We start from the raw sequence: 23,486 nt of genomic DNA, 5'->3' as shown, positions 1-23,486 counted from the left end.
TCGTTGATCCGCCTTAACTGATCGTACATTAGATTGTCATTTTTTCTCCCCTCCCTATTTAATGCCAAGCTGATCAGTATCACCAATTCTCAAGCCGCGCAGCAGAGCGTCTGCGCCCCTCGGAGGCTCAAAGCTACCGGAAAAAAAAAAAAAAAAAAAAAAAATCCACGCTTCAAAATTAACAGGGCCATGTCGTCGATTGTCTTCCGCTGATACTAATCTAGACCGGGTGTCATTAGCACTGGGTCAATCAGATCCCCAGCAGGCCTGGTCATGACATCCAACGCCATCGTCGGCAAGGGAGTTATATCCTAGTATACCCACGAGAAGTTGCCTGAACACATGGCTGACATTGTTATGCAGGAGCCGATCGAACATGGATGCTCTTGATTCTCTGTGACATAGAAGCACGGCTACACATGTGTGGAAACCTCTGTGTTGTGCGTAAATTTCGGAGTCCCTATTGTGTATTTCGGCCGAATGATTCTCTTCACCAGCAGAAGACAAGCGTAGCGTTGGCTATGGAGAACAACAAATTGTGAGCAACATTCAAGTTCAGAAAGGCAACTGGCACTGAAGCGCATCCCTTGTGATAGTAAGGGCAGACCACAGAGCTATAGCAATCTTGAGATGTTTTGGAAGGACTCTTACCTATGCTATATCATTCTCGATCATCTCGACATATCATATTTCCTTTAGGTGAGAGCTTCTGAGGCATGGTGAAAGTATGGCACAATGTCGTTTTAATTTTAGTTTCTATTATTTGTTATGTCGTACCTCTTTTTTGACTAAGAGCAGCAGCTAGTGATTGACCCATAAAAACGGTTCTTTACCTTGTATTTAAGGAGAAATACGGAAATACGGTAAGAGGCTGAGAAAAGCTTGCTTTGAGGAGATAATAACCTCAACAAGCCTTTAAATGTGGACTGATATCTCTTCAAGGTTTCGGATCCTGGTCTTTGTATCGAAACTTCAAAACAACATTATTGAATGCTGGAGAGGTCAGCAGCTGTTGTTATATGAAATCTCACCGGCCCTTGTTGTAGGAACCCGCCAGATGCTGGCAGCCTTTCAAAGGGCTTGCACCGCAGGCCATCGCACCTTCCGCCAAATCCGGACATATATGGCCCCCTCCGATTTGGTTTCCCTATCGAAGTTCCAAACTTATAAGGTGAAGGCTTTTCTCCACCTCTCTTCCCACTCGAGTGAACCTTCGACACTAATATCATTCTTTTTCGGTTTCCGATGAACGACGATAGTACAGCAAGAAGCACCGGGTCTCACCAAAATCCAAAGACGTTTCTTCGCCATACTTACACGATTAGCACCTCTTCGAGCACTATAAGGAATAATCCACTCAACTGAAGTCGAGCGAGAGGAGCCTGCATGGTATTATCAACCAGTTGTTTACGTGGAAGAGACCTAAATGCAAGAAGCTTCCAATGAGCGCCAAGACTAAATGTATCCGAACATCTGTTAAAGTGCCTAAGTATTAAGCCTACTTTAGCAAGCGGACGGCTAAAAGGCCCCCAGTCTAACCCATCAGACCTGGTCAACTTTCGATTCCGGAAGCTTAGCGTCGACTGAAATGACCACTATTGCCAGGCAAATGGATATTTTCATAAAATGGGACGTCTCCGATTGAGCACTAACAGTCCGCACTTAGTATGAATTGAGATAATACATAACGAGTCTAAAAAAGTGCAACCGCCTAAAGGACTTGATTAATTGTTTTACTGTGTTCTGATACTATCTGGATAATTATGGGCTTCGTCATGGCTGTTCGCCTGTATTTCTCTGCGAGGTAATAATCAACCTGCACAGCCACCCTGTGATATAGACAAGCCACAATACTTAGAAGTATTGTAATATTTTCGATATATGAAACCAGCATGTTTCCGTAAGATACCGCGCGCCGTATAGTATTATTTTTGCCGGCCTCTTTGTTTCTTACTTGATATTTTGAATATGACTTACTCAGTTTCTCTTTTTAAAATAACAATTGTTCAATCCTACGTAGACTTAGGTACATTATAGCAGTTGATCTGTTATAGCCGAATCTGAACCCTAGTAGTAGGCCTCCCAAGATGGGGATACCCGTCCCCCTTGGCTATCAAAGAAAGAAAGGGTTCCTCGCCTGAATACACTTATATTGGTGCCTTTTCGCTAATAGATATATGTTCCCGGGACTTACGCGGGCTCATAGTAAGAGAACTGTTCCTAGGAGTTTAGAAGCTTTGGGTCTACTTGAGGGGTGATTCAGTTAGGATGTATAGCTCCCAGGAATGGGCAGGTGTTTCCTAGGAACACTATAGCCGTATCCCAGGATCCTTAGGGCTCCTAGGAACCGGTCGCGTGGCCCTAGGAGTAAGTATCACGATCCTAGAAGCTGGTGACTCGACAGCTATTTTTAGTAAATCCGTATCATGATATCGTTATTTATTGCAGTGGCTTTAACAATATGCACTCAGAGCCGGTTAAATAGAAGCGACCGCCTTAAAGAACTGCATCTCCTAAGCTTCTCAGTTAACTGTCGGAGGTGATAGACTTCCTCTTTGAATTATTACTCTAGCCCTTATTTTATTACCATCTGCTTAGGTAGTCGTTGCCTACGCGTTCCACAAACTTGGCTAAGATGCCGCTTTTGGGACTTCCACTGGAAATTCTTCTTTGGATTGGCAAGTCGATCGATAAAAAGGACATTCGGAGTCTTTGTCTCACATCTCGAGAATCTAACGCTATCTTCAGAAAAAGCCTCTTTGATTGCATAGACTTTTAAGGTTCCCCGCCAATTCACTAGGCGATCGAACATAGAAGCTTAGGCATCCTCTAGCACTCTCTAGGTTGGGAAAAGGCAGACATCAACGAAAAATATTCGGGCTTTACACCTCTCATGTTGGCTACACAGTTGCGGTACGCAGACGCTATTGATTTGCTATTAAGCCATCATTCAGTGAATGTCATATAGTGTAATATTTTGGGAGAAAGTGCCTTCTCGATCGTAGTTCTGTATGGAAGCATCAAAATTGTCGAACGACTCATCAATGTGCCGAAAATTGATATTAATAACCAATCCCTAGATAGAAATGCGCCCATTACAGTCGCGCTGACTTGTCGCCAAACGTATATCTTCTAACTTCTCTTGTCTGATGAGCGGACAGATGTCAACATCCGCGATCATCATGGCCAAACCCTACTACATATAGCGGTAGAAATCGGCGACTACGGAGTAATTCAAATGCTTGTACGAAATCCGCGAGTTAATGTCAACTATTTTAACAACCGTAAGGAGACTCCGTTGCTTCTAGCCGTCAAAGGATACGGTCGATTTCTCCCCTTTAAGAAAAGGCTTCTCATCGTTAAAGCCTTGCTTTTAAGTTCATACACCGACCTAAACTGTCAAGATGAGAATGGACGTACCGCAATCTGGTATGCGGTGGAAAATTCCGATGCAAAGCTGACTGAGCTTCTCTTACAACAACTAAGTCTGGACCTGAATTGCGCCGACAGATTGGGCCAAACACCTTTGGCAAAGGCTGCTGCAAATGGCTCGTTAGCCTTGGTTAAACTTCTCTTACGACAGCCGGAGCTTTATATAAGCCCTCAATCTGCCGATGCATTACCACCACTTTGGTCGGCATGTCGCTTAGGACAATATTCAATGGTGGAATTTCTCCTCAAAAATTCAGCCGATATTAACCAGAAAAGCCTATCGGGGACGTCGCCACTTCAAGTCGCAATAATTATGGAGCATGTTAACATTGTTAGCCTCCTTCTGAGCTATAAAGAGACTTTGTTGGTCAATGACCAAGGCTGTCACTCCTTTACTGCGCTTATATTCGCGTTAGCTCAAGGTAGGTTTGAGATTGCTAAAATATTATTGGAGCATCCCGATATAAATGTGAATGCGATAGATGATCAGAAGAGGATATCTTTCTGGTGGGCTGCGGCTAATGGGCATTATGAGATTGTACATTTGTTGGCCAATCAGCGTGGTGTCAAAAAGCGACTGAAAGATTCGAATGGCCAGACAGCATATGCCATCGCCAAGGAACGCAATCATAGGGATGTCAAGGTTTATTTGCGAAGCTTCTAGTCTTCAAGCTAGTTTGTAGAAAGAGATTTTATTTGATACGATACTAGCCCGTTAGCGTGTCTACGGCGGTCAGATTCTCTGAGTGTAATGCGGTAATGCATGTAGTAGGCTCTCTAATGCAGCTTCTTGACTACTGCTTTTCGTTATCTAGAGATAGATACCAAAGCCAGCGCTGGCGAGCCCTATTCTAGACTAGGGCGTCGGCCGTGCAACGGGCTTTTACTAATGCTACCTAAACTTGAAGCAAGGGAGGGTACTATGATGGATCCTGGCCTTCCGTCGAATAATAAGCCACTAAATATCTACGTCACGGAGCCTATATGCTAGAATGGGAATGGATCGGAATCGTTAAAACGCCTAATGGCGGACGAAGTGTTGAAGCTAAATATGAACATGGACAAGCATCTTAACGAGTAGGAAATAAGTCGGGTCTACAAGTCGTTGTTGAGGAAGAAACGGTTCCTCTGAATGAATAGGCTTTTCCGGGAGCAAGTGAGGATAATTGGATCGGTCGTCTTTGCTATCGCAATGTTGCACTACAACCTATGTAGTATAGCAAGGTAAGCCGAAAGTTCATTGCAAGCCCTCTATTCTTCTGATTGCTGAAGCACTAGCCCTCATTAAACTGCCTTCATTGAAGAGGCTTTTGCCACTTGAGAAACCGTATAAATTGGCCGAGCGGGAAGCACCTACGAGGGTGAAAAATGGGTTTATTATGTTAAACTGGTCGAATGAGGAAATTCTGATCACGATCTACTTCGTGGCCCGATACATCCGTCCCAAGTCGGTCTAGGGCCTGCTTCTACGTCGAGGATACGATCGTTCTCTCGCCGCCATCGAACGAACAATCATATATACAACCAAGCAATACCCATATTTGAAATTCGCCAATGGTCAATAGGATCTAAGCGCTATTGACCGATAGATGAAAGACTTTGTTCGAAGTCAAGAGTCAGTCAATAAGTTAACGCGTTTCTCACTCGAGGATGCAGAAGATATAGTCCTTATAAGCTGTCTCTTGAAGTTGATTGAAAAGGTATCTACGACGCTTACAAAGTTCTATTTGGTATAGAAAATATCTGTCGATGATCTATTAAAAACGATAGACAACCTCGGCCTAGACTTCATAGACCCGGCGTTCAACGCCCGCACGTAACTTTACATTTAGTATCGTAGTCAGGGATTAGCGGCAGGACAGACATATGATTCTAAAACAATCTGAGGATACGCCGATCAGTTAATAATATAAATAGATAACAATTAATGCGGAGGCCTTACAGTAGAGTCGCTGACACACACGCAAAGATAATAGTAACTCCAACCCCACGCTGGAAATAAGTAAATAGTTCTTTGATATAGTACTAGAAGGCTTTATTATTGCGTAGATCACGACCTCCCAAACAAGTAAGCCAAACTAAGCATACTAAGTGGATACATGATATGATGCAAAACGTTGATCATTATTCCCAATCTTTTGGCCTTATAAACAAAGCTTCCGTTTTGATCGCGTCAACCCAATTTTGCGAAGTCTTTCCTAGGATCTAGAGAGATCCTTTTAAGTAAATCTTGCGACCTTCAACCCTATCGGGCCATACACGAAGTAGTATCGGCGCCGTTGGTGGGACCGATTGGAGGTAGGACGTGTTCAAGGTGGCTGTCACCGCATTCTTATAGGAATCTGCAAGAATTTGGTCCATCAACAGAGCAATATATCCGCCAAAGAGTTTCCCATTATAGTAGCACATCTGTTGTTCAGGGCTCAAGGACATAAGAGACTCTACTTCCCACCCCAGAGGATGGGGCTTGAACTTGGGAAGATAGCCCTGCAACAGAGAGTCTATCATTGCACCCGGGGATTCCTGAGGTACAGTTGCAGGGCTTAACTTTATGGCGTCAATATCATTATAGTGGAGGATAACACATTGTTATTGGTACTCACATCTGTGCGCTTGGGTAATTTGCTGCATGTATCGCAAGAGGATGGGTATCGTTCTGCCAATGACCGATATCCGCGAATCGATCGATAGAAGATAGATCGCATGATTTGCCGCTTCGAAATACCATACATTGTTGTTAAGAAGCTTTGAGGATGAAGAATAATTGCACGCCGCAGATTTTCCATTCTGGGCTCAGGACATTTATGCAGAGATTCCGCAATTACTGTATTCCTACCAGACGATTTCAGCCTTTTTCTTTTCTCTGGAATCTCGGTCGCCCGGGGCCGCAGGTCAGACCGGGCCGTTTTTGCCCACTCGTTCGTGAAAGAATGGTCTCGGATGCGTTGAACAAATGCTAAGGGAAACCAAGATCATGTCACATCGTTCTTCAATTAATCTCTAACGGTCATTCAGGACCGCCGCTGCTTAGTGCTTGGCCGCGCTTCTTAACAACATCTTAACCACTTCTTAACCGCTTCTCAACCACTTCTTAACCACTTCTTAACCACTTCTTAACCACTTCTTAACCACTCCTTAACCACCCTTAAACCACCCTTAAACTACCCTTAAACCACCCTTAACCACCCTTAACCACCCTTAACCACCCTTAACCACCCTTAACCACCCCTTTGGCGCTAGGATCAAGATTGCAATCTGCCTATTAATTGATGTTTATTTGTTTTGAAATGACTAGGAAGTCACCACATCACAGCGCATAGGGGCATATCTTTCATTCCTTATTTAGAGTCCTGTTCTCTATGGGTAACAGCATTGAACTTAGTGCTTTTGTTGTATCTAAAGGAAGCAAAGCAAATGCCTTATTGGCAAACAGGATTGGCCAGTCAATATTGAGTGATTCTAACAATTATTTATGAACAATCATTTGAGTAGAATTTGATGTGTTTGCGTGAACCATCTTCTGCTGAAGGATCAAGCTATCTACATGAATTTTTTCAACTGGATGTTCAAAACACCACAACAGAAAGTGCTTTAATCGTCTGTCGAATACTGGCGCCGCCTTTGTCAATACTTCAGGCTGTCTACCCACCACCACGTCCCAGCCGAGCGCAGGCTCCCAAGGGAACAAAGGAGAAGAACACTGATATGTCTTCTGTGTGATCTACCGCCATCACCGGATCTATTCGGGATGCTTCCGTCGTGAAAGTATGATTGTACAGGTTTCCACGGTCCAGCTCTGGCCCGCCATTACTGGGACCGGGCCTGGCGTCCTGCTCCACAGAGAACCTCGCTGCCTGACGACTCGTCGTTGGGCAAACGCAAACGAGCTCATGCTTTCCAAACTGATCTTCCCTGAGAGGTTTCCTTGAAAAGCCTTTCTGACTCTGTCTGCTATCGTGATATCGAAGTCTTCTAAAACGACCCTCAACGCAAACGAGATGTCATTTGTGCTATCATCGAGTTTCCAACCTCAAAGGTCGGCTAGAAGGCGCTGACGATTAAAGAAATTCTCCCAATTTACAATCCTCCGATTTGATCTGATACTAATCTCCGGCGTCAGAACAAAAATTTTCATGCACGGCGATTACCGACTAGCATATTGCCCGATCGCTCAAATCATTTCGTTTTAGGGATTTGAATACTGCTATTGCTTCACTATTTATCGCACGTATCGTTAGCAAAAGCCAAATCTTAAATTCAAATAATTGTCCAATCCACAACATTGGATAGTAGCCACTTCAGAGGCTGCAACTAATGTTGCGGGACAGGCTAATGTGGAAGGCAGTCACGCCATGACACGTGAACGATCGTTTCGTCCAGGATGGAAATGAGCACCATGTTGAAAACCATTTCCAGTTTGTCGCAATTTGTGATTAATATTGTCCAGCTGGATAAGTCCGTTGCTTTCCTGCAGAGTTCGTCAAATTGATGGCGTTCGCGCTTGTCGTTCCGAAGCCATCAACCCCTTGCATATGAGTGAGGATCAATCCCTAAATCCGTAGTATAATCGGCTGTGCGCGACGGAGGTTGGAGAAACAGGATGTTGCAGACTCACGATATATTGTCAATAGCCGTAAGTGGGAGGTTCCCGTGGAGCTAGGCATGCCATTTGTTCAGACTGCGAGTGGTGAAATTGGATGCATTTTCCTTTCCACGTTAGTGAAAGTTTGAGTGGAAGACCGAGTGGAAGACTGATTGGAAGATCGAGTGCATTGCTTAGTTGAAAGGCAAAGCGGAGCGAATTGTCCAACTGTGAAAGAAAGAAGAAACGCAGGGAAAGCAGACCCATAGTACAACAGCCTAAGTTGGCCTTGATTTACATCGCCCACTAAGTAGTGATGAGTGGTAAACTGATTAACTAAGTAGGATCAATGTCACACCACCTTCAAGGGTCGAAATGATCTCGGATAAAGCTACGGGAAAATGTAATCCCGTTGCCCCTCCTTCCCACGCCGCGAATGATTTATGGTCGGGCAGCAACTGCTCGGATAGGTATTTTCCTATTGAGTATTGTCAGCTCTTATAATCACAGAGTGTGAGTGAAAAATAAGTCGAGAACAACAATGGATGGACGAATAAGTAGTCGACAACTCGGAAAGTCTACATAGTTACAGGGGATGTTGATAACTAGTGATGGACCTGTGCGTGTACGACCCATGAGACTATTGGGGCCCCGCTCACCGCTTACAGCGGCTACTATAAAGCACCTGAGATTTGCGCCTGACATTTTTGTTTACTCAACTCCTTGGACTTCAAGATCAACCAACATGCCATTGATTAACTTGCCTCAGCCGCACCTTAATGAATCGATACGGGAAGTCGATAAAGGCTCCTGGCTAATCTCAAACACGCTTCTTCTTACTCATTCGTCGTCGCCACCCCCGGACAAGATTCCAACCGACCGAGCATGCTGGAGCGACAGCAATGGGGGCCATTTCGCCCTCTCCACTGCACCTGAGCCTCTTCCAAATTCCAAGCCCCTCACAGAAGGTTCCTCTTATATCTCAAGAGTCCACGCAGTCGACAATCAAGCGGCCGTTTGGCGGGCAGGCGAAGCCTTCATCAAAGCGCATTACATTGACTATTCCCATGTGACCAGGGAGCATGTTACCCTACAGTTTCTCAAAGACCGACAGCCCCAGGGTTTTGAATTTCCGGACGTATACCATCATTTTGAGACTGAGTCGCGATATTTCCTCGTTGTCTCGAGGATTCCCGGCCAGCTCCTTGAGGAGGCTTGGCCCAACATGGACGAGACTCTTCGCCAGTATTACATCGGCAAGGTAGCAGATGTTTGCAATCAATTAACGGCTTGGAAGGGCGACGTCATTGGTGGTGTGGACGGACATCAGCTGTTAGAGCGTTATCTCGTCAAAGGCAACAACAAGATGGCTGATGCCCTTTCTCCACACCAGCTTCTGAAGAATTGTACCGAGATGTCTATGGATGTCTCTAAACTTGTCTTCTATCATTGCGATCTCGGGCCTACGAATCTTCTTGTCAATACCTCGACAGGCTCGCTGGGCATCATCGATTGGGAGCTTGCTGGCTACGTTCCTATGGAATGGATTAGAACAAAATTTCGACTCTCGGCCGGAATGGATTTCAACTATGGGGATGAGGACTCCAAAAAGGGACTGGCGCCGCAGAGTTGCACAGCATTTGGAAAAGATGGGCTACCGCGATGTCGTGGATGCATGGTGGAAATTTCAGGACAGCTAGTAGACAATGGTGTGTTAAGTTTAGACTCCATTTTCTCTTAACATTACTCTGTCCTGAATAATTGACATTGCCCTTGCTTTCATCTCCGTCTCTCTGTCCCCCTCGCCTCCCCAAACAAGAGGTAAAACTCCAGACAAATAGAGGAGATAAGGCTATCGCGAGATGATCTGGAACGTGAAACACTTTCCGTTTGCATTTATGAGATAGACAACGCTAAATATCGCACACACGGCTAACAGCAGGAAATCCTCGAAGTTAAGACCCAATTATTCCGTATGTAAAGTAGCATATATCTTATCAATGTAAAAGCAACAGCCAAGGGCAGCCCTATAACATCAGTTAGTCTTTAAATGACAACTAAGTAAGGCTGAGTAAAGGGAGAGCTTAAAGACTCTTGGTACGCAGGTCCCAGTGTTTCAAAGCAAACATACATTTGCCATTGTTAGGCAGTCGTTGCGACGGGCTTGCCACATTTGGTGCACGTCGATGTACCGGTCATATTATGCGTACCACAGTGGCCACAGTTGAGCTGGTTGAACAGTTCGCTCGGGATGGAGGTTGCCATTTTAACAGCAGTGGAACTATTTATCGTTAGCCATGGATGCGTGGAGAATAGGGGAGCCTCTTATGTAATGAGTACCCACGTAAAAAGCAAATATCAAAGATATGACTTGGGAGGCAGCAATGCAATGGATCGGTCACTAAGGCAGTGGTTGAGCGAGAGGTTCAATGGGACAAGCAGGCTTCTTAAGCAAATCCGCCCTCCTCTCTGTATTTTCTGGATAATGTACCAAAAGAGCACTTTTGACCTTGACTTGGCCAGCAACGTTGGACCAAGCGGGGAACCCTGTCAAGGAGACGCGAATATCACGACCAAAGGCGCTTCCAGTGCGGCACTATATCCAGAGCTGCTGATCATTGGCTGCAGTAAGGCAAATTCTCAGAGCAAAGAGGTGTGACCACTACTGCATTAGCGTGATCCTGTTACCAAGACGTCTGCGCTGAAGCCGCCCCCAGCGTGACAAAATACGAGCGGCTGAGCGGTCTAGGGTCCAGGCTCTAAGTAGCGCCTGGTTTTCTATTAGTGTACCTGAGTATCTAGGTTTCCCAGTTCTCCCCAAATCCGCCGGATCTCCCATATTCTCAGACTCTTCCCATTACTCGCTAGCTCTACCATTTCCGCCATATTAGTCACTTTACAGTTACTGTTCACACTACTTTTTTTTGATATGGGGACTCCACTGCGGGATCCATTTATCAACCCTTTCGAGGAGGAGAGGCAAAAGTATGACAGAGACTATCATGAACCGACAACTCACCAGCTGAATCGCTTCAGTATCTACTGCGAGCTACTAAGACAAGATCCCGAGCTCCTTGGTGACAAGAAGAGCTCTACACGTTCCAGAAAGAAAACAGCACGGGAAAACTTATTGAGAATCTCGAGACTCAGCTCCTCAGTCTTTGCCCTGTGCTGCTTTCTTGTGGTAACAACGGAGCTAGGCAGCAAGAGCTACCTTGAAATCATTCCGAAACTTCGAGTCTGGTGGGGATCCGTCAAGCATCCAAAGGCGTTGGCCGATAAAGCACGCGAACTTTGCGAAATAGAAGGTGTTGAATACGTGGAGACTGGTGAGATACCAAGCATACATTCTAATGGACATTAATTTACAGTATTGCGCAGTTAATACCCCAGAGGACCATGAAGTCCAAGCCAAGGAACCACCAACAAACTCTTCTGAAGACTCGATTTTCCTGTGCCGCGATGAGATACCAATGCTTCAAGTCAGCCTCCTCCCAAGCGAGCCACCATACCAAGCCATCGACCTCAGCATTAGTCATCTTCTCAATTTTCTTTTGACTTACGAAAGTCTGAGCAACCGGCAAGCCGTCCTGAGCTTGCTGCAACAGTACGAACCAAGCTGCCCGATTTTGAAGCTGAAGATGCCATTCTCCAACGCCTTTCCTTCTGTGGAGATGAAAGTCACATCTGATGTAGGGTCGAGCGTTTGTCTTTTGTTCGCTTGGGAACTGGCGAACGATCTTGTCATTTCACTGGGATACTCGACGACGAATGTAGCGAATTGATAACGAGCCCAAGAGCAAGAACTTTTCGCCGGGCTTCAGAACAAGAAGGACTACTCCAGGTAGCCCGTCGCTTTTCGTGTACTTTGCTGGCTTGCCCAGCACCCGAACAACTCCCCCGCCGCCAGTGTTTTTAACGAGGAGCGCCATCACAGTCGAGTCTACTGCCATGACCTCGGAAGTTGTTGTCCACGAATCCAGCGCAATCCCATTATCTGGCTTGTTGCCGTTAGCAGACATTTCCTTCAAACCGCAAGAAGCAACCTACCATAGTTCCCGCCTTTTTGAGCAGTTCCTCTGCCGTGTCTATGATATTGCTGTCTAGCAACCCATCGACAATTATACCAACATCCTCAACCTCATCGCTGTCCATGCTTTTGATCTAACCCTTGACTTGGTTATTGGAGTCTGATTCAACTTTGCGCGCTTTCAGGTATGGGAGATAGAAGAGGTTGAAACTATATAGTAAGACTCGATGTCAGTGAACTGCAAAAAGAATTTGTCGAAGAAAGGTCTTGCTATTCGCTCAGGATCCACGTAACAGGATGAAAATATCTGAGCAGGCCTTGACAGGTTATCAAATCGAGAATTATACTCACAATGCTTGGTTCTCTCAAAATATTACCAATAGACAGTATTCATGTAGGCGACCCGGCATATCACCGTTTTGTTTAAGAAGACCGCAGAATGGATCTCTCTACGTGCCCAACTGAGAATCCAACAAGCGGGGTGAAGGTGGGGTTCAGGCTCACTTCCAGGCGCTCACATGATCGGAACCTCCCAATGAACCATTCATACCGCGTATCTTTCGCCAACGCTATTGTAAGTTATCAAGGGCGCATTGAGCATACTCAGCAGGAGCTTAGATTTGATAGGCATTATTTTCCTGTGTTTGACTTTGTTAACGAATTGCGAGAAAGAGATGAGGACAACTCGCGGTTGCTCTGAGCTCCCAGATTTCCCAGATTTCCCAGATATCCCAGATTTCCCAAATTTCCCAGATATCCCAGATTTCCCAGATCAGCCAGTGATTCGAAGTTGATGCGCCTGGCCCGACTAATTACTGGTGATATTGGCGATTACTAGCTCTGTAATTCCAAGCGAATTGGCTCGTTGATACACCATGATCTTTTCTCTTGAGCCTAAAATATCGGCTAAAAGCATGCAGCTCAATTCTCGTACCTTTGTCCTCAGAACGAGATAATCAAAATGCCGAAGAAGGGCGATGATGATTCAATAGGAGCAGGGGTTGGCGATGATGATATAAATGGAAGTAAACCTCAGACTTATGATATGATCTCTTTACATTCACGTCAGTTTTTGGCCTTACTGATTCGACCTTTCTTCTCCATTGTACCAACAAATTCCATCGGCGGATCAAATAGTCAAACAGCATGGCACCTATTCAGAGCAACCCAAAATTGCCTTCCGAGCACAACGTGACATCGAGAAAGACTTATCCTCCATGTCACCAAAGCTTGACCCCGCCAGATAGCCCAACGAAAAGGTCGGCCAAGCCTCAAGCCACCGTGAAGGATCTGAAGCATCTCTTTGACGTGCTTGAAAGGTGCTGTCCAAACTTACCAACCGAGAACCTCCAAATACTCCTGTCTTCCAGGACCATTCCCAACCAGGCCTCGATATGGTCCAACTGAACCAACTGTTGGTGAAGGTCATCCGCAAAGGATATTCTTCAGCTGAGTCTCCCTTGACAAATGAGCCTTCTGAGCCTTCTCAGTCTTGCTTTTCCAGCAATGAGCAGGCAGAGAAGGTCCAGACGGCAGATGGGCTTGATCCCGAAAGTCCGATCTGTACCACAACAGATAATTTCAAGTCATATGAGAAATGGGCATCAAAATCCCAATTCAAAACAGGGATGGTATGAGCCACCAGCCACCCACCCTTCCACTTTTCAGATAGCTGACACGGGTCCTAGCTGGGACGAAGAGCATGTAAATACAAGATTGCCGAGTCAACGGAGACTAGCAATGATCTGGACGACTACGTTGAGTATGCAATCGTTGTCCGTGAACGTGTTGGTAATTTCAGAAAGAAAAACACTTCCTCAGCCTCGTCTTGATAATATTCTTTTCACGTGCAGAGGTCACCTAGCGAAATATATCTGTGTGTTTGCCGGAATTGGGAGGTATATGGGACAGCCTTGTCATTGAATTGTAGCTTACACTGGTACGGCGAGATAGAACACCAGCTGTGACGTGGAGAGTTTTATTGAACAATAGGGAAAACATAAACAGGTCGGCGCACGATTCATGTGGGGTGATCCATTCGGCCGCGGTGGTCAGGATGTATGAAGATCGCTTGAGTCCGTGCCTTTGGCTGCAGCGACTTCTGGTCGTTTGTAGCTTTTTAAAGCAGTACACGGCAGACTAATGCTTCCATTCGTAAATTGAAATGCATCCCAGAACTTTGATGTTATCTCTAACCTGGACAAATATAGGCAACGAGCATTAGCGAATGACTCGTTACACTTATATGAACCCTTTTTACATACACCGGGCCAGATTGTGAAATCTGAATGGAGATTTATGTTTTTACGAAAAGCGTATTGAGCTCAATGCAATTCCGCATTTGAGGAGGATTCAAGACTACCTGAACATTTAGCAAAACAAGGGGCGTCGACCAGGGGACTATTGATCGGCAAGAAAAGAGAATTAATGATGAAGCCTTTAACCATGAATTAGACCGCTTGTTACAGGTCACAGATTCCCATCACAAATTACGAAAGGCCCTCTTGAGCGATGCTCCACACGGCCCTACTCCGCTAAGGATTTTAGTGGGCTCCATCTTCCCTCCATCTTCCCTCCATCTTCCCTCCATCTTCCCTCCATCTTCCCTCCATCTTCCCTCCATCTTCCCTCCATCTTCCCTCCATCTTCCCTCCATCTTCCCTCCGTCTTTGTGACAACACCCCTTAGGCTTGCAGAGCCATAGCCAACCAATAATATGGACAGGTCATCTGGAGATTCCACTCACTATGTACATCCAGTAGTCACCTTACAATGTTTCGCTTTGACCTCTCCATAGAACGTGATTGCCCTGACTTGGCTGACCCCATGCTGTAATCTGCCGCGGTCCCTGAGGCTGGAAAGCCACAGCCAATATCGTCATGCAATCTCTCGCTGGATTTCTTTGATAATATTAATTTTTAATTTAACCCATTCTGTAGACTCCGTTCCCATGGGATCCTTCAGACAGCTGATAGAGTCAATCACCCATTTCCAGTTCGCATCCACTGCAATCCGTGATGATTCGTCAATCCTAGAGCTCAATTAAGACACGGAGAAATTGAAATGTAGGCATTGAGACAGATGCTTCTGTTATTCCCGCCCCAAGGCACGAAGAGAGGTTTCATGCAGCTGATGTAAAATACCTCGGACATTCAGTATGTCAGGGAGTAAGAGCAACTGCGATTTATGACCTGTGTCGGGCCGGTAGTTGACTCAAGAACCATAAGCTCGAGGCCACGCGATCTCTATACGTATGGAATCAGGGCACTATGAATAGCCGCACAGAAGACTACTCTGCATTTCTAACGCTAGTTCTTGGTACTCTGCAAGTAAATCAACCAATAATTTCCATCTCTGAATATGCGTGGCAATGCTGCGCTTTACTGTATAAAGAGGTCTGCGTAATATTGTGAGACTGTTCCCTTTAATTGCTTGTATCCATTCTGTCTCAAAATGTCTGACGTGGAAAGGCAACTAGCAATTCTACTGGAAGCTCTGGTGCAAACGAAATTGGGATTCATCTGTCCTCAATGTTACCAGCTCTTTCCGGACATCGCTGCATGCTATCGCCATTGTCGGGAGGCAGGGGAAGGCGAAGGAGGAGATGATATACACAAAGGTCTTGGTTTGATAACAAAGAAAGACTTCCCCGAATTCCTTCGATGCTACCGTGTGGCTATTGGGTTCCCAATAGCTGAATGTGATCTTCCATTGGGAGATGGCCCCGGACGTCGCTCATATAACCAATGCTTCTCAGTTGACTTCGTGCTTGGCAACTGTCGTGAGTCTTCACTCGTGAACGCAAGCTCCAGGCGCTCAAACTGATGTGGACACAGTTCCTAGCAGAGAAACAATGGACGCAATGTTGTTGGCCGTGATTAAAGTCTAGATTAATGCTTATCAAGTGTGGTAAGTCGCGGTCGTATGTCCCGAAGGACTTGCCGAACGATGACAAAGTAACAGCACAATACTACAACAGAGAACTATTCGAACAGTTGAATCGCTCGTCTCGTCACATGTGATGGCGCATGGAGCACAGGATAAGAACACACGAAAATGAGGATAAAGTTTACTACGTTTTATATGAAAGACTACGGTGAAATATTGGCAATCAGATCGTGGATCAGGGTACAGAATATATTCAAAAAATCCCTTGGAGTGTCATGACAGGGAGAGCCCATGTGTCAAATAGAAACTAGATATACAAGACGGCGTTCCCTTTGATCACGTGCCATTCTAGAAACCCTAATAGATGGCTCAATTTCTCTTTGAAGTCCGCCAACGAGAGCGATTCGTACATTCTGGTGTAGCTGAGGTGAATCGATGCGCAAATCGATTCAAATTGATCGTCAGGCTTGGCAAAGAATTGAATAAGACCTCGGGAGAGAGGGACCATTCTCGAGTCAAAATGCCAGGCGAAGAGTGAAAGCATAACCAAAGCACGATCAGTGAGTTTGCTTGCCATACGGTGAGCATACTTCTTCAGTAGACTGTTTTTGGCCAAAGCTCTGCGCTTGACCCAGGACCGGTATTGGTACTTTCTGAGGGCCTGGCAGGTAGAGACCAGGGATGCAATTCGAGCATTGGGCTTGTGATGCCGCCTTATTGTTCGCTTGACCTCTTTTGTGCCCAGATGCCACACTTGTTGCGCTATCAGCGTCGTTGCTGCGCTATTTCGGAGACCTGCTTTGGGGATGAGAAACTGTATCATTCAGTATATAGCTCAGTAGAGGAAATCATTGATGTCTTACGCCATTTTGAGAGATTATCGACATTCCAAAGGGGAGTCAAAGGTATTCATTGACAATGCATATCTTTCGGACTCTTGGGCTGGTCCCCTTTTATGTGCTGGGATGGGATGAGATGCTCTCGGGCCCTCATTATAACATAGAGACTAGCAAGGGGTTGCTTGACCAATCAGAAACACGAGTTCCGTCCCACTTTTACTACATACACAGTCTTTCAAAAAGTCGGTATTTGCATCTTTTTGAAAAGAAGAGTAAACTTGGCGTCAGGTGCGCAGTGGGGACATTCCAAAACCCTCATGGGTCAGGGTAGAGCGGCAATCTTTTGTATCTCATTTTCTGAGCGCTTGAGGTCGCAATACAGCGCAGCTATATTGGATCATTCAGACAAGCCGTCGGAGTGAGCTATTCGACCATGTTATTTGTCATGGTTGGAAATGGTTCTAGACTATGACTTGTATACAAAGCCATTATCCCTGGTCATGTTTTCTGGTCATATTCCCTGGTGTAAAGCAATGTCACCTGGAGAAACAAAAAATGAGAGAAACGTAAGGAACCACACATCGTTACTTAATGAGGAATAGAATGGAAAAGGACCACCGGAAATAAACGAGGCTTTCCAATTCTAGCTCGATTCACATACTCACTGGTTTGGAAAGTGGAGCAGACCAGGCCAAAGAAGGGCAGCCCCGTCAAATGACGAACAATCGTCGCACGAGCACCGCCTGTGCGTCAAAGGGTACCAGAAATTGTATCTCAACTGATGCAGACATTGCTTATTTTAAGCCTAGTGAATTCTCACCCTGCCGCTGTTCTCTTGCCTGTATTAAATGCGGGCCATCATCCCGAGGTTCTTTCTTGCTGGCCTGTCGCTTAAACATGGACACTAACAGTACCCCATTGAGTTCTACCGTGCCTACACCTTTCCATCCCTACTGGGCCTGGGCCACTCAAGAGAATGCTGGCTCTCAACCCGTATCTAGCACCCAATTTTACGGACCTCAGACATACCCTCAACAGTCAGTCAACCTCAGCGATCTCCCTCAAAAAGGCCACGAAGGCCCCGATCCAGAGCTTCTAGATGGCCAAATCCTACAGCGTAAGATGAGCTTTCCGTTCTCATTACGAACCAAATGCTGAACTTTCGCAAGGAAATCCAGAGAACTGGAGGTTTCCCAGATTTCCCGAGTCAAATCCCTCGATCCCCGGGACGAACGAAAGGGGGTTCCTGAGCTCTTGCAGCATTTTGCGAACCCAGCATGTCCAGTCCTACCTCTCCTTTGAATCCTACAACAGTAATGCCATCGCAGCGAGCTTTGTCAGGTCTAATTTAAACTCCACAAATGCCACTGAGATCAATATGAGGCCATGCCGTGGAGATTCACCGGCGTACTGCGAGCGCCAGCAGGTCTTGAATCTCAAAGACAGGCAAGTCAGAGAGAGCTGAGTGAAATGCCATGCAATACTGCGCTGCGTAGTGCCCCGCTGACATTCGTTTAAAGACCCCAGACTGAATACTTTATGCTTCCAGTTCATCCTACATCCCCGAATTCGTACTACCAGCCATCAGATCTACCCGTGATGTCTGGTCGTGAAGAGCGCAGGTATACCCAACCTTCCCGCCTAGATCATACCAAGCGGTCAGAGGCGTACGCCCTTACCCCCATCGAAGCGACTAAGCATGCTCCCGGACAACCCTCTAGTCAGTTTGACAAGACCGATGAGGAATACCCCTGCCACGTCGGCGAGTCTCGCATGAATGACGACATCTTCTGTCACATTATCGATGCAAATCTGACGCAAGCTGGGCCACAGGCAGACTTGAAGCGGTTCCATTTCTACCTAAAGTGGCAGCAGTTCACATTCACTAATGGGATATGGAAGTAGGTGATTATTTACCCTGCGTTGAACCGCGCTTATATCGACAGATGGTATCCTGAATGCAGTACCCTTGTGGAGTTGAAAAAGCAAAAGCTTTATCGGAAATCCGGATTGATTCATGAATTGCTGGAACAGTCGTGCGTGGCGAAGTGCTTAGGCGAAAACCCGACAGTTGGGTGGCCAAGGGTTATTTTCCAGGACAAGTATGTTTTCAAGCTATTAATTGAGATACTCCCCATTGACCATTCTGCCACCAGCAAAAACTGCGTGTGAGTCTGCATTCTATGAGTTCTTTTTTTCCATTTGTTAACAAGGCGAAGAGCATTTTCGATCACAATCGCAACCACTGGTCTTGGTGGAACGCCGGTTATACATCAAGTCAAGTTCTCGAAATTCATTCCAGATATCCTTTCGAAGTTCAATCCAAATTTACACACTACTTTGGCAGTGGTAAATTATACCGAAGGTCCGGCAGCTTCCGATGCAAATACTGCGGCACATCTGGAAAGCAAAAACAACGGAAATGGTATGTAGGCCAGTGTCTCTCAAAAACAGCACTAATGCCATGTCTTTAGAGATACTCAGTAATGCCAAAGGGAAGCATATAGCTATAGCAGAACAAGCCACAATGGTACTCTGTCGCCGAGTGCAGTCGCAAAACAGACTCTCGACACCTCGAACTCTGAAGGAGCTTTATCAAGCTGGCTTCAACAGCCTGAATTCCAGAATGTGTCGAGACCTCCTTAATAAGTGGATTTACATTATCACAAATGCTAAACGGCCAGCATATGTGGAGAGACCCAGTTGGTGGCCAGAAGGAATCAGATACACGCGTCCTCGCGAGATGAATGCTCGTGGTAAGTAAGCATGAAGCCTGTTGCTTACGCCAACTAACAAGTCAAAGAGATGAAAGCGGTTCTATTCCATCTTTTCAACGAAGAATACGATCACGCCTCCTCTAGAAAATTCTGCACTTCCTGGAGAGACATCAAGATTACCAAAAAAGACAGAGAAATACTAACATGGGTTTTCTACATCCGGAGAGTCTTCAATACTGATATGAAGCTATGTGGGCACCTATCATCTGAGATCTTATGTAGTACTACCTGACAACATACAGTGCTGCCTGGAATTACAACAGTCTCTCAATGGGCGCATTAAATTCTCCGACGTGATGAGAAGATTCTTTATGCAAGAAATGTATCCAAGCATTGCTTTAACCGTAAACAGCACCTTTGTAGTGCGCAATGAAGGTGGAGGTTTCATCTAGCCGCCGCTTATACCATAGTTCAGCAGTACATAACTCACACCGTAATAACAGTTGAAAACAAGTCTCTGTAAAATTGCTGTGTCGACCTGCAGCGAAAGTGCAGGCTACTGAAGGCGCCGGTCAATGCGCCGGTCAATATGACAACTAGCGTAAGAGGGGCTAAACCGAAGTCCACAGGGCATCAGGCTAGCGAGGGCAAGTAGCCAATTATGAGCAATGCATGTCCCAAATTGGTAGGCATCTTCATTTAACAGATAATGTCTACGAGATGGATACTAACGAAGGAGATATGGCTGAGTTTGGGAGGCGAGAAAACAGCCTTCTTACATCCAATCCAGTATTCCTGATTGCGTGAGTTAAACTACCAAGGTATTGGTAAGACATATCGCTTTGAAAAGAGGACCCGCAAGCAAATGATCCAGTCATCGCAGGCCAAGAATGCTGGCAAGAGAAAGTTCGAACCTAGAACTCGCGATCAGTTTGGCCCACTTCGGAGTACACTTTGAGGCAAGTAGGCCTGTCGTCTGATCCAATAATTCGTTACAAATTCTGTTACTAGGGTATTCACTAGCGATGAATGCAAGTATTGTCAATCTCTCAGTCAGGGGGCAAGTCCATTGTAATGTCTAGTAAAAGCAATCGCTCCTTCCGGTTATCACGCGCATTGACCAGGAGGCAGGATACAATTTATTCTAAAACCCATCCTATTCCCCAGCAATGTGGAACCATCATTTCCATTATTACTATCGTTGGTATACCGTTCATTGTTGAAAAATACCCTAAGATTTTCCTTTCCCCATATACTTGGGGAATCCCGCGTCTCCGTTCAGAAAAGCCTCCACTCCGGATCAACATGGGCACCCAAGATCAGTTCTCATTTGGTCAGATCAGTTACCCGCAATATATTTCGATATACCCTTCGATAGTGGACAACAGGTACCTTGAGACTAGCTCACACGACTTCGTCTATGAACAACCTCCTCCAGCACCCTTTCTGGCAGCACCACCCACGGTCTCTCGCTTCCCCCCACCTCTCCCCCCAAATATCGCGCCATCCGACCTCGACCTAAGAAATACCGCCCTGAAACCGACGATTTGAATGACACGTTGCGATTAAAGCCTCGGAAGCGCCGAAAGAACCGACGGCTGCCACAAGAGAGAAGCGACGAGTCAAAGGTCGCCCAGCCAGAATTGGACGTCAACATAGCTTCTTCAGCTAGAGCCGGAAGCGAGAGGTTTGGATTGCCAAATTTCTGTTACTTCAACAAACCCCAAGCTGACCCAAAGGCCGTACAATGCAGTTCCGCGCCCTTCAGCCAATATACGGATTCCGATATTTGCTCGAGCAGTCACGAGCCTACCTTCGCGTCTTGTCCTCCTTCATCTTCAAAGGACTTTGCAAGTCCAAAGTGGAATGGATTGCAGCCTCTACTCAGCGATGCTTCTGAAGCGCTTGTCACCGACCGGCCAGTCTATCCCCACGATGTGCGCCGCTCACTTATTTCACCAGATATCCATGTTCCATTGCCGAGTGGATTCCTTGAGCTCAGCCAGAACCAAGATTCTAAGGAAGCAGATTTTGTTGGACTTGCAGCGCATCTTGAAAAGACGCAAGTTCTGCAGTCATTGGCCATTGTGCAGGATTATATGGCGAAGCATCCTTCTATATTTGAAGTACAAGCTCCCGGAATGATTCAGAGATGGACGGCAGACATTGAAGCCCTGAGTACGCCAGGTTCTTTGTCCGAATGAGCAAGTTACATGTGCTATCGATTTTGGTCCCATGGAGGAAATACAGGTTACCAAAGAAGGGAATGATCTTCGTCAGTCAGAGGTTGGCTTGGGTATGGATGCCACATTATCACCATAATATGCTGCTTCAAACGTTCATGACACATAAACACAACACAACATCAACTGTATACCAGATCCGATGGGACTTTTTCAGCAGACAGATATATGAACACCATTGGCCTTATTCTCGATTAGATCCCCCTCTTTCCCACGACGAACATGATATCATTCTCCTAGCTTCACGAGACAGACGGCGATGGCATATGAATGATATGGCCGACCTTCTTGAATAAAGTTTCTTTGGTTCTGCGCGGTACCGAGCATCATTAAAACATATAACCACGGTCTGGCCTTTTCTTGATGTTTCCAGTAACAAAGTCCATGTCAAAAGCGGAACTCATTCCATCCAAGGGTACCAAACATTCGTACAGGATTCGATAAAATCCTTATCGGTCAAGGAAGCATTAGCGTCATTGAATCGGTCTCGGTAGTTCGGCAAGTTCTCCAGTTTGATGAAACGATTGATTTTTTTCTGAATCCCGGCATAGGCATAACTATTGGCAGTAAGACGTTGACGGTTCGGGAATCGGCTGTTGAAGTTCTTGAGGACAGTGGCCCAACTTTTCCGGAGAACAACGCGCTGGTGCCAGGTGTAATAGCATTCTTCCTTAGAGTATTTCTTATGATGCGCGGGCAGGACGGGTGCGCACTCAGTGTCGTGGTCGATGCTTGTTTGTTCGGTAACGGTGGGTGACAATTCTAGCATTTGCACATATGGTCTTTTGGAGGGGTGACAATGTCGCTGCAACGTGGAGGTCGGTTGGGCTTCATTTTCCAGGCCGCTGGATTGTTGCGTGATTTGCGGTAGATCCACTGAATAATGTTGAGAGTACTGGGGCGTGGGTGCCCCCTGATCATTCAACAACGAACTGATCCTCATTGGGTTTGGATTTGAGTGCTGTTGCATGAACGGTACATTAACTGCAATTTCCCCTTCAATGGTCCAACGAAGGAAATAGAGAATAATGCAAGAGAGAAGGCATGGCCTCGTTCATGAATCGGCCGTACTGCGTGTTGGGCATTTTCTACTGCAGTATACTCAGCCGCAATCTGAAACTGGTTTGCACCAATAGAGATATATCTAATTTCCAAAATGAAACTAAAGAATCTAGGCTGAATTAGTTCAATCAGGCGCATGCCTCCCATGAGAAATCCACATCTTGGCATACTGTGCAGGGGTTGTTCCCAGGAACCATCTAGATCGTCAATTATGACCTTTCACAAATAGACTTGCTAGACTATTACGCGTCTTAAGGTGGGACCGACTACTCCAGGCTGGCCCTGTACGGATTAGTGTGAGGCAAATTAGGGGCCAAGAGCAGATCAACCCAGCCGCACCTCGTTATTCGCTTCGGCTCCTCTTAGTTGTAATCTGCTACTTCCAACCTACCCTCCCTGATTTTCAGGAACCAGTTCCAATTATCTCTTACTTCAACCTAACTGTGAGGTTTTCCCTAATATTCGAACTGATGCTACAGAGTCTGACTTTCACAGGGCGCTAACGGTTTTCTCGCTGTTGCTCACTTTGTTCAAGATATTGACTAGTACTGGACAATACTAGGTAGAAGCTACCCTATTTGCCTTGGAGTCCTTTATGCTAAATGAGACGGCAGGTTATCGCAGGAGTCGGTTGGGTTGTACGTCTACTCCAACGGACATCATACCGAACAGGCAGGGACCAATCACGTCGTC

General features: G+C 45.9%; 11 protein-coding genes across 11 annotated transcripts; 7 read left to right on the top strand and 4 right to left on the bottom strand.

Moving 5' to 3' along the window:
- Window positions 1–5,637: 5,637 nt before the first annotated feature.
- On the bottom strand, window positions 5,638–6,164 carry N7489_011711 (uncharacterized protein; the record flags this gene model as incomplete). Its single annotated transcript, XM_056717460.1, has 2 exons — window positions 5,638–5,979; window positions 6,036–6,164. 2 exons carry the CDS (start codon window positions 6,162–6,164, stop codon window positions 5,638–5,640), a joined length of 471 nt encoding a protein of 156 aa, XP_056565082.1.
- Window positions 6,165–8,759: 2,595 nt separating this feature from the next.
- On the top strand, window positions 8,760–9,755 carry N7489_011710 (uncharacterized protein; the record flags this gene model as incomplete). The annotated part of the gene is made up of 1 exon (XM_056717459.1): window positions 8,760–9,755. The coding sequence occupies one exon, from the start codon at window positions 8,760–8,762 to the stop codon at window positions 9,753–9,755; it is 996 nt and encodes a 331-aa protein (XP_056565081.1).
- A 1,188-nt stretch (window positions 9,756–10,943) lies between these two features.
- N7489_011709 (uncharacterized protein) lies at window positions 10,944–11,799 on the top strand (the record flags this gene model as incomplete). The annotated part of the gene is made up of 2 exons (XM_056717458.1): window positions 10,944–11,343; window positions 11,396–11,799. The coding sequence occupies 2 exons, from the start codon at window positions 10,944–10,946 to the stop codon at window positions 11,797–11,799; spliced, it is 804 nt and encodes a 267-aa protein (XP_056565080.1).
- Window positions 11,764–12,169, bottom strand: N7489_011708 (uncharacterized protein; the record flags this gene model as incomplete). Its single annotated transcript, XM_056717457.1, has 2 exons — window positions 11,764–12,015; window positions 12,065–12,169. 2 exons carry the CDS (start codon window positions 12,167–12,169, stop codon window positions 11,764–11,766), a joined length of 357 nt encoding a protein of 118 aa, XP_056565079.1.
- A 1,021-nt stretch (window positions 12,170–13,190) lies between these two features.
- Window positions 13,191–13,876, top strand: N7489_011707 (uncharacterized protein; the record flags this gene model as incomplete). The annotated part of the gene is made up of 3 exons (XM_056717456.1): window positions 13,191–13,352; window positions 13,415–13,675; window positions 13,733–13,876. The coding sequence occupies 3 exons, from the start codon at window positions 13,191–13,193 to the stop codon at window positions 13,874–13,876; spliced, it is 567 nt and encodes a 188-aa protein (XP_056565078.1).
- Window positions 13,877–15,497: 1,621 nt separating this feature from the next.
- On the top strand, window positions 15,498–16,104 carry N7489_011706 (uncharacterized protein; the record flags this gene model as incomplete). The annotated part of the gene is made up of 2 exons (XM_056717455.1): window positions 15,498–15,825; window positions 16,040–16,104. The coding sequence occupies 2 exons, from the start codon at window positions 15,498–15,500 to the stop codon at window positions 16,102–16,104; spliced, it is 393 nt and encodes a 130-aa protein (XP_056565077.1).
- Window positions 16,105–16,239: 135 nt separating this feature from the next.
- N7489_011705 (uncharacterized protein) lies at window positions 16,240–16,800 on the bottom strand (the record flags this gene model as incomplete). The annotated part of the gene is made up of 2 exons (XM_056717454.1): window positions 16,240–16,714; window positions 16,796–16,800. 2 exons carry the CDS (start codon window positions 16,798–16,800, stop codon window positions 16,240–16,242), a joined length of 480 nt encoding a protein of 159 aa, XP_056565076.1.
- An 868-nt stretch (window positions 16,801–17,668) lies between these two features.
- Window positions 17,669–17,929, top strand: N7489_011704 (uncharacterized protein; the record flags this gene model as incomplete). Its single annotated transcript, XM_056717453.1, has 1 exon — window positions 17,669–17,929. The coding sequence occupies one exon, from the start codon at window positions 17,669–17,671 to the stop codon at window positions 17,927–17,929; it is 261 nt and encodes an 86-aa protein (XP_056565075.1).
- Window positions 17,930–18,370: 441 nt separating this feature from the next.
- N7489_011703 (uncharacterized protein) lies at window positions 18,371–19,780 on the top strand (the record flags this gene model as incomplete). The annotated part of the gene is given in 5 exon segments (XM_056717452.1): window positions 18,371–18,672; window positions 18,736–18,873; window positions 18,985–19,196; window positions 19,210–19,527; window positions 19,575–19,780. 5 exon segments carry the CDS (start codon window positions 18,371–18,373, stop codon window positions 19,778–19,780), a joined length of 1,176 nt encoding a protein of 391 aa, XP_056565074.1.
- Window positions 19,781–20,793: 1,013 nt separating this feature from the next.
- N7489_011702 (uncharacterized protein) lies at window positions 20,794–21,692 on the top strand (the record flags this gene model as incomplete). The annotated part of the gene is made up of 2 exons (XM_056717451.1): window positions 20,794–20,876; window positions 20,927–21,692. 2 exons carry the CDS (start codon window positions 20,794–20,796, stop codon window positions 21,690–21,692), a joined length of 849 nt encoding a protein of 282 aa, XP_056565073.1.
- Window positions 21,693–22,131: 439 nt separating this feature from the next.
- Window positions 22,132–22,674, bottom strand: N7489_011701 (uncharacterized protein; the record flags this gene model as incomplete). The annotated part of the gene is made up of 1 exon (XM_056717450.1): window positions 22,132–22,674. The coding sequence occupies one exon, from the start codon at window positions 22,672–22,674 to the stop codon at window positions 22,132–22,134; it is 543 nt and encodes a 180-aa protein (XP_056565072.1).
- Window positions 22,675–23,486: the final 812 nt, after the last annotated feature.

The sequence above is a fragment of the Penicillium chrysogenum genome, assembly GCF_028827035.1.
Source record: "Penicillium chrysogenum strain IBT 35668 chromosome Unknown utg000005l_segment0_segment0, whole genome shotgun sequence".
Lineage (NCBI taxonomy): Eukaryota > Fungi > Ascomycota > Eurotiomycetes > Eurotiales > Aspergillaceae > Penicillium > Penicillium chrysogenum.
Note: the sequence above shows the minus strand (reverse complement) of the source record. Positions and strands in the feature narration are given on the sequence as shown.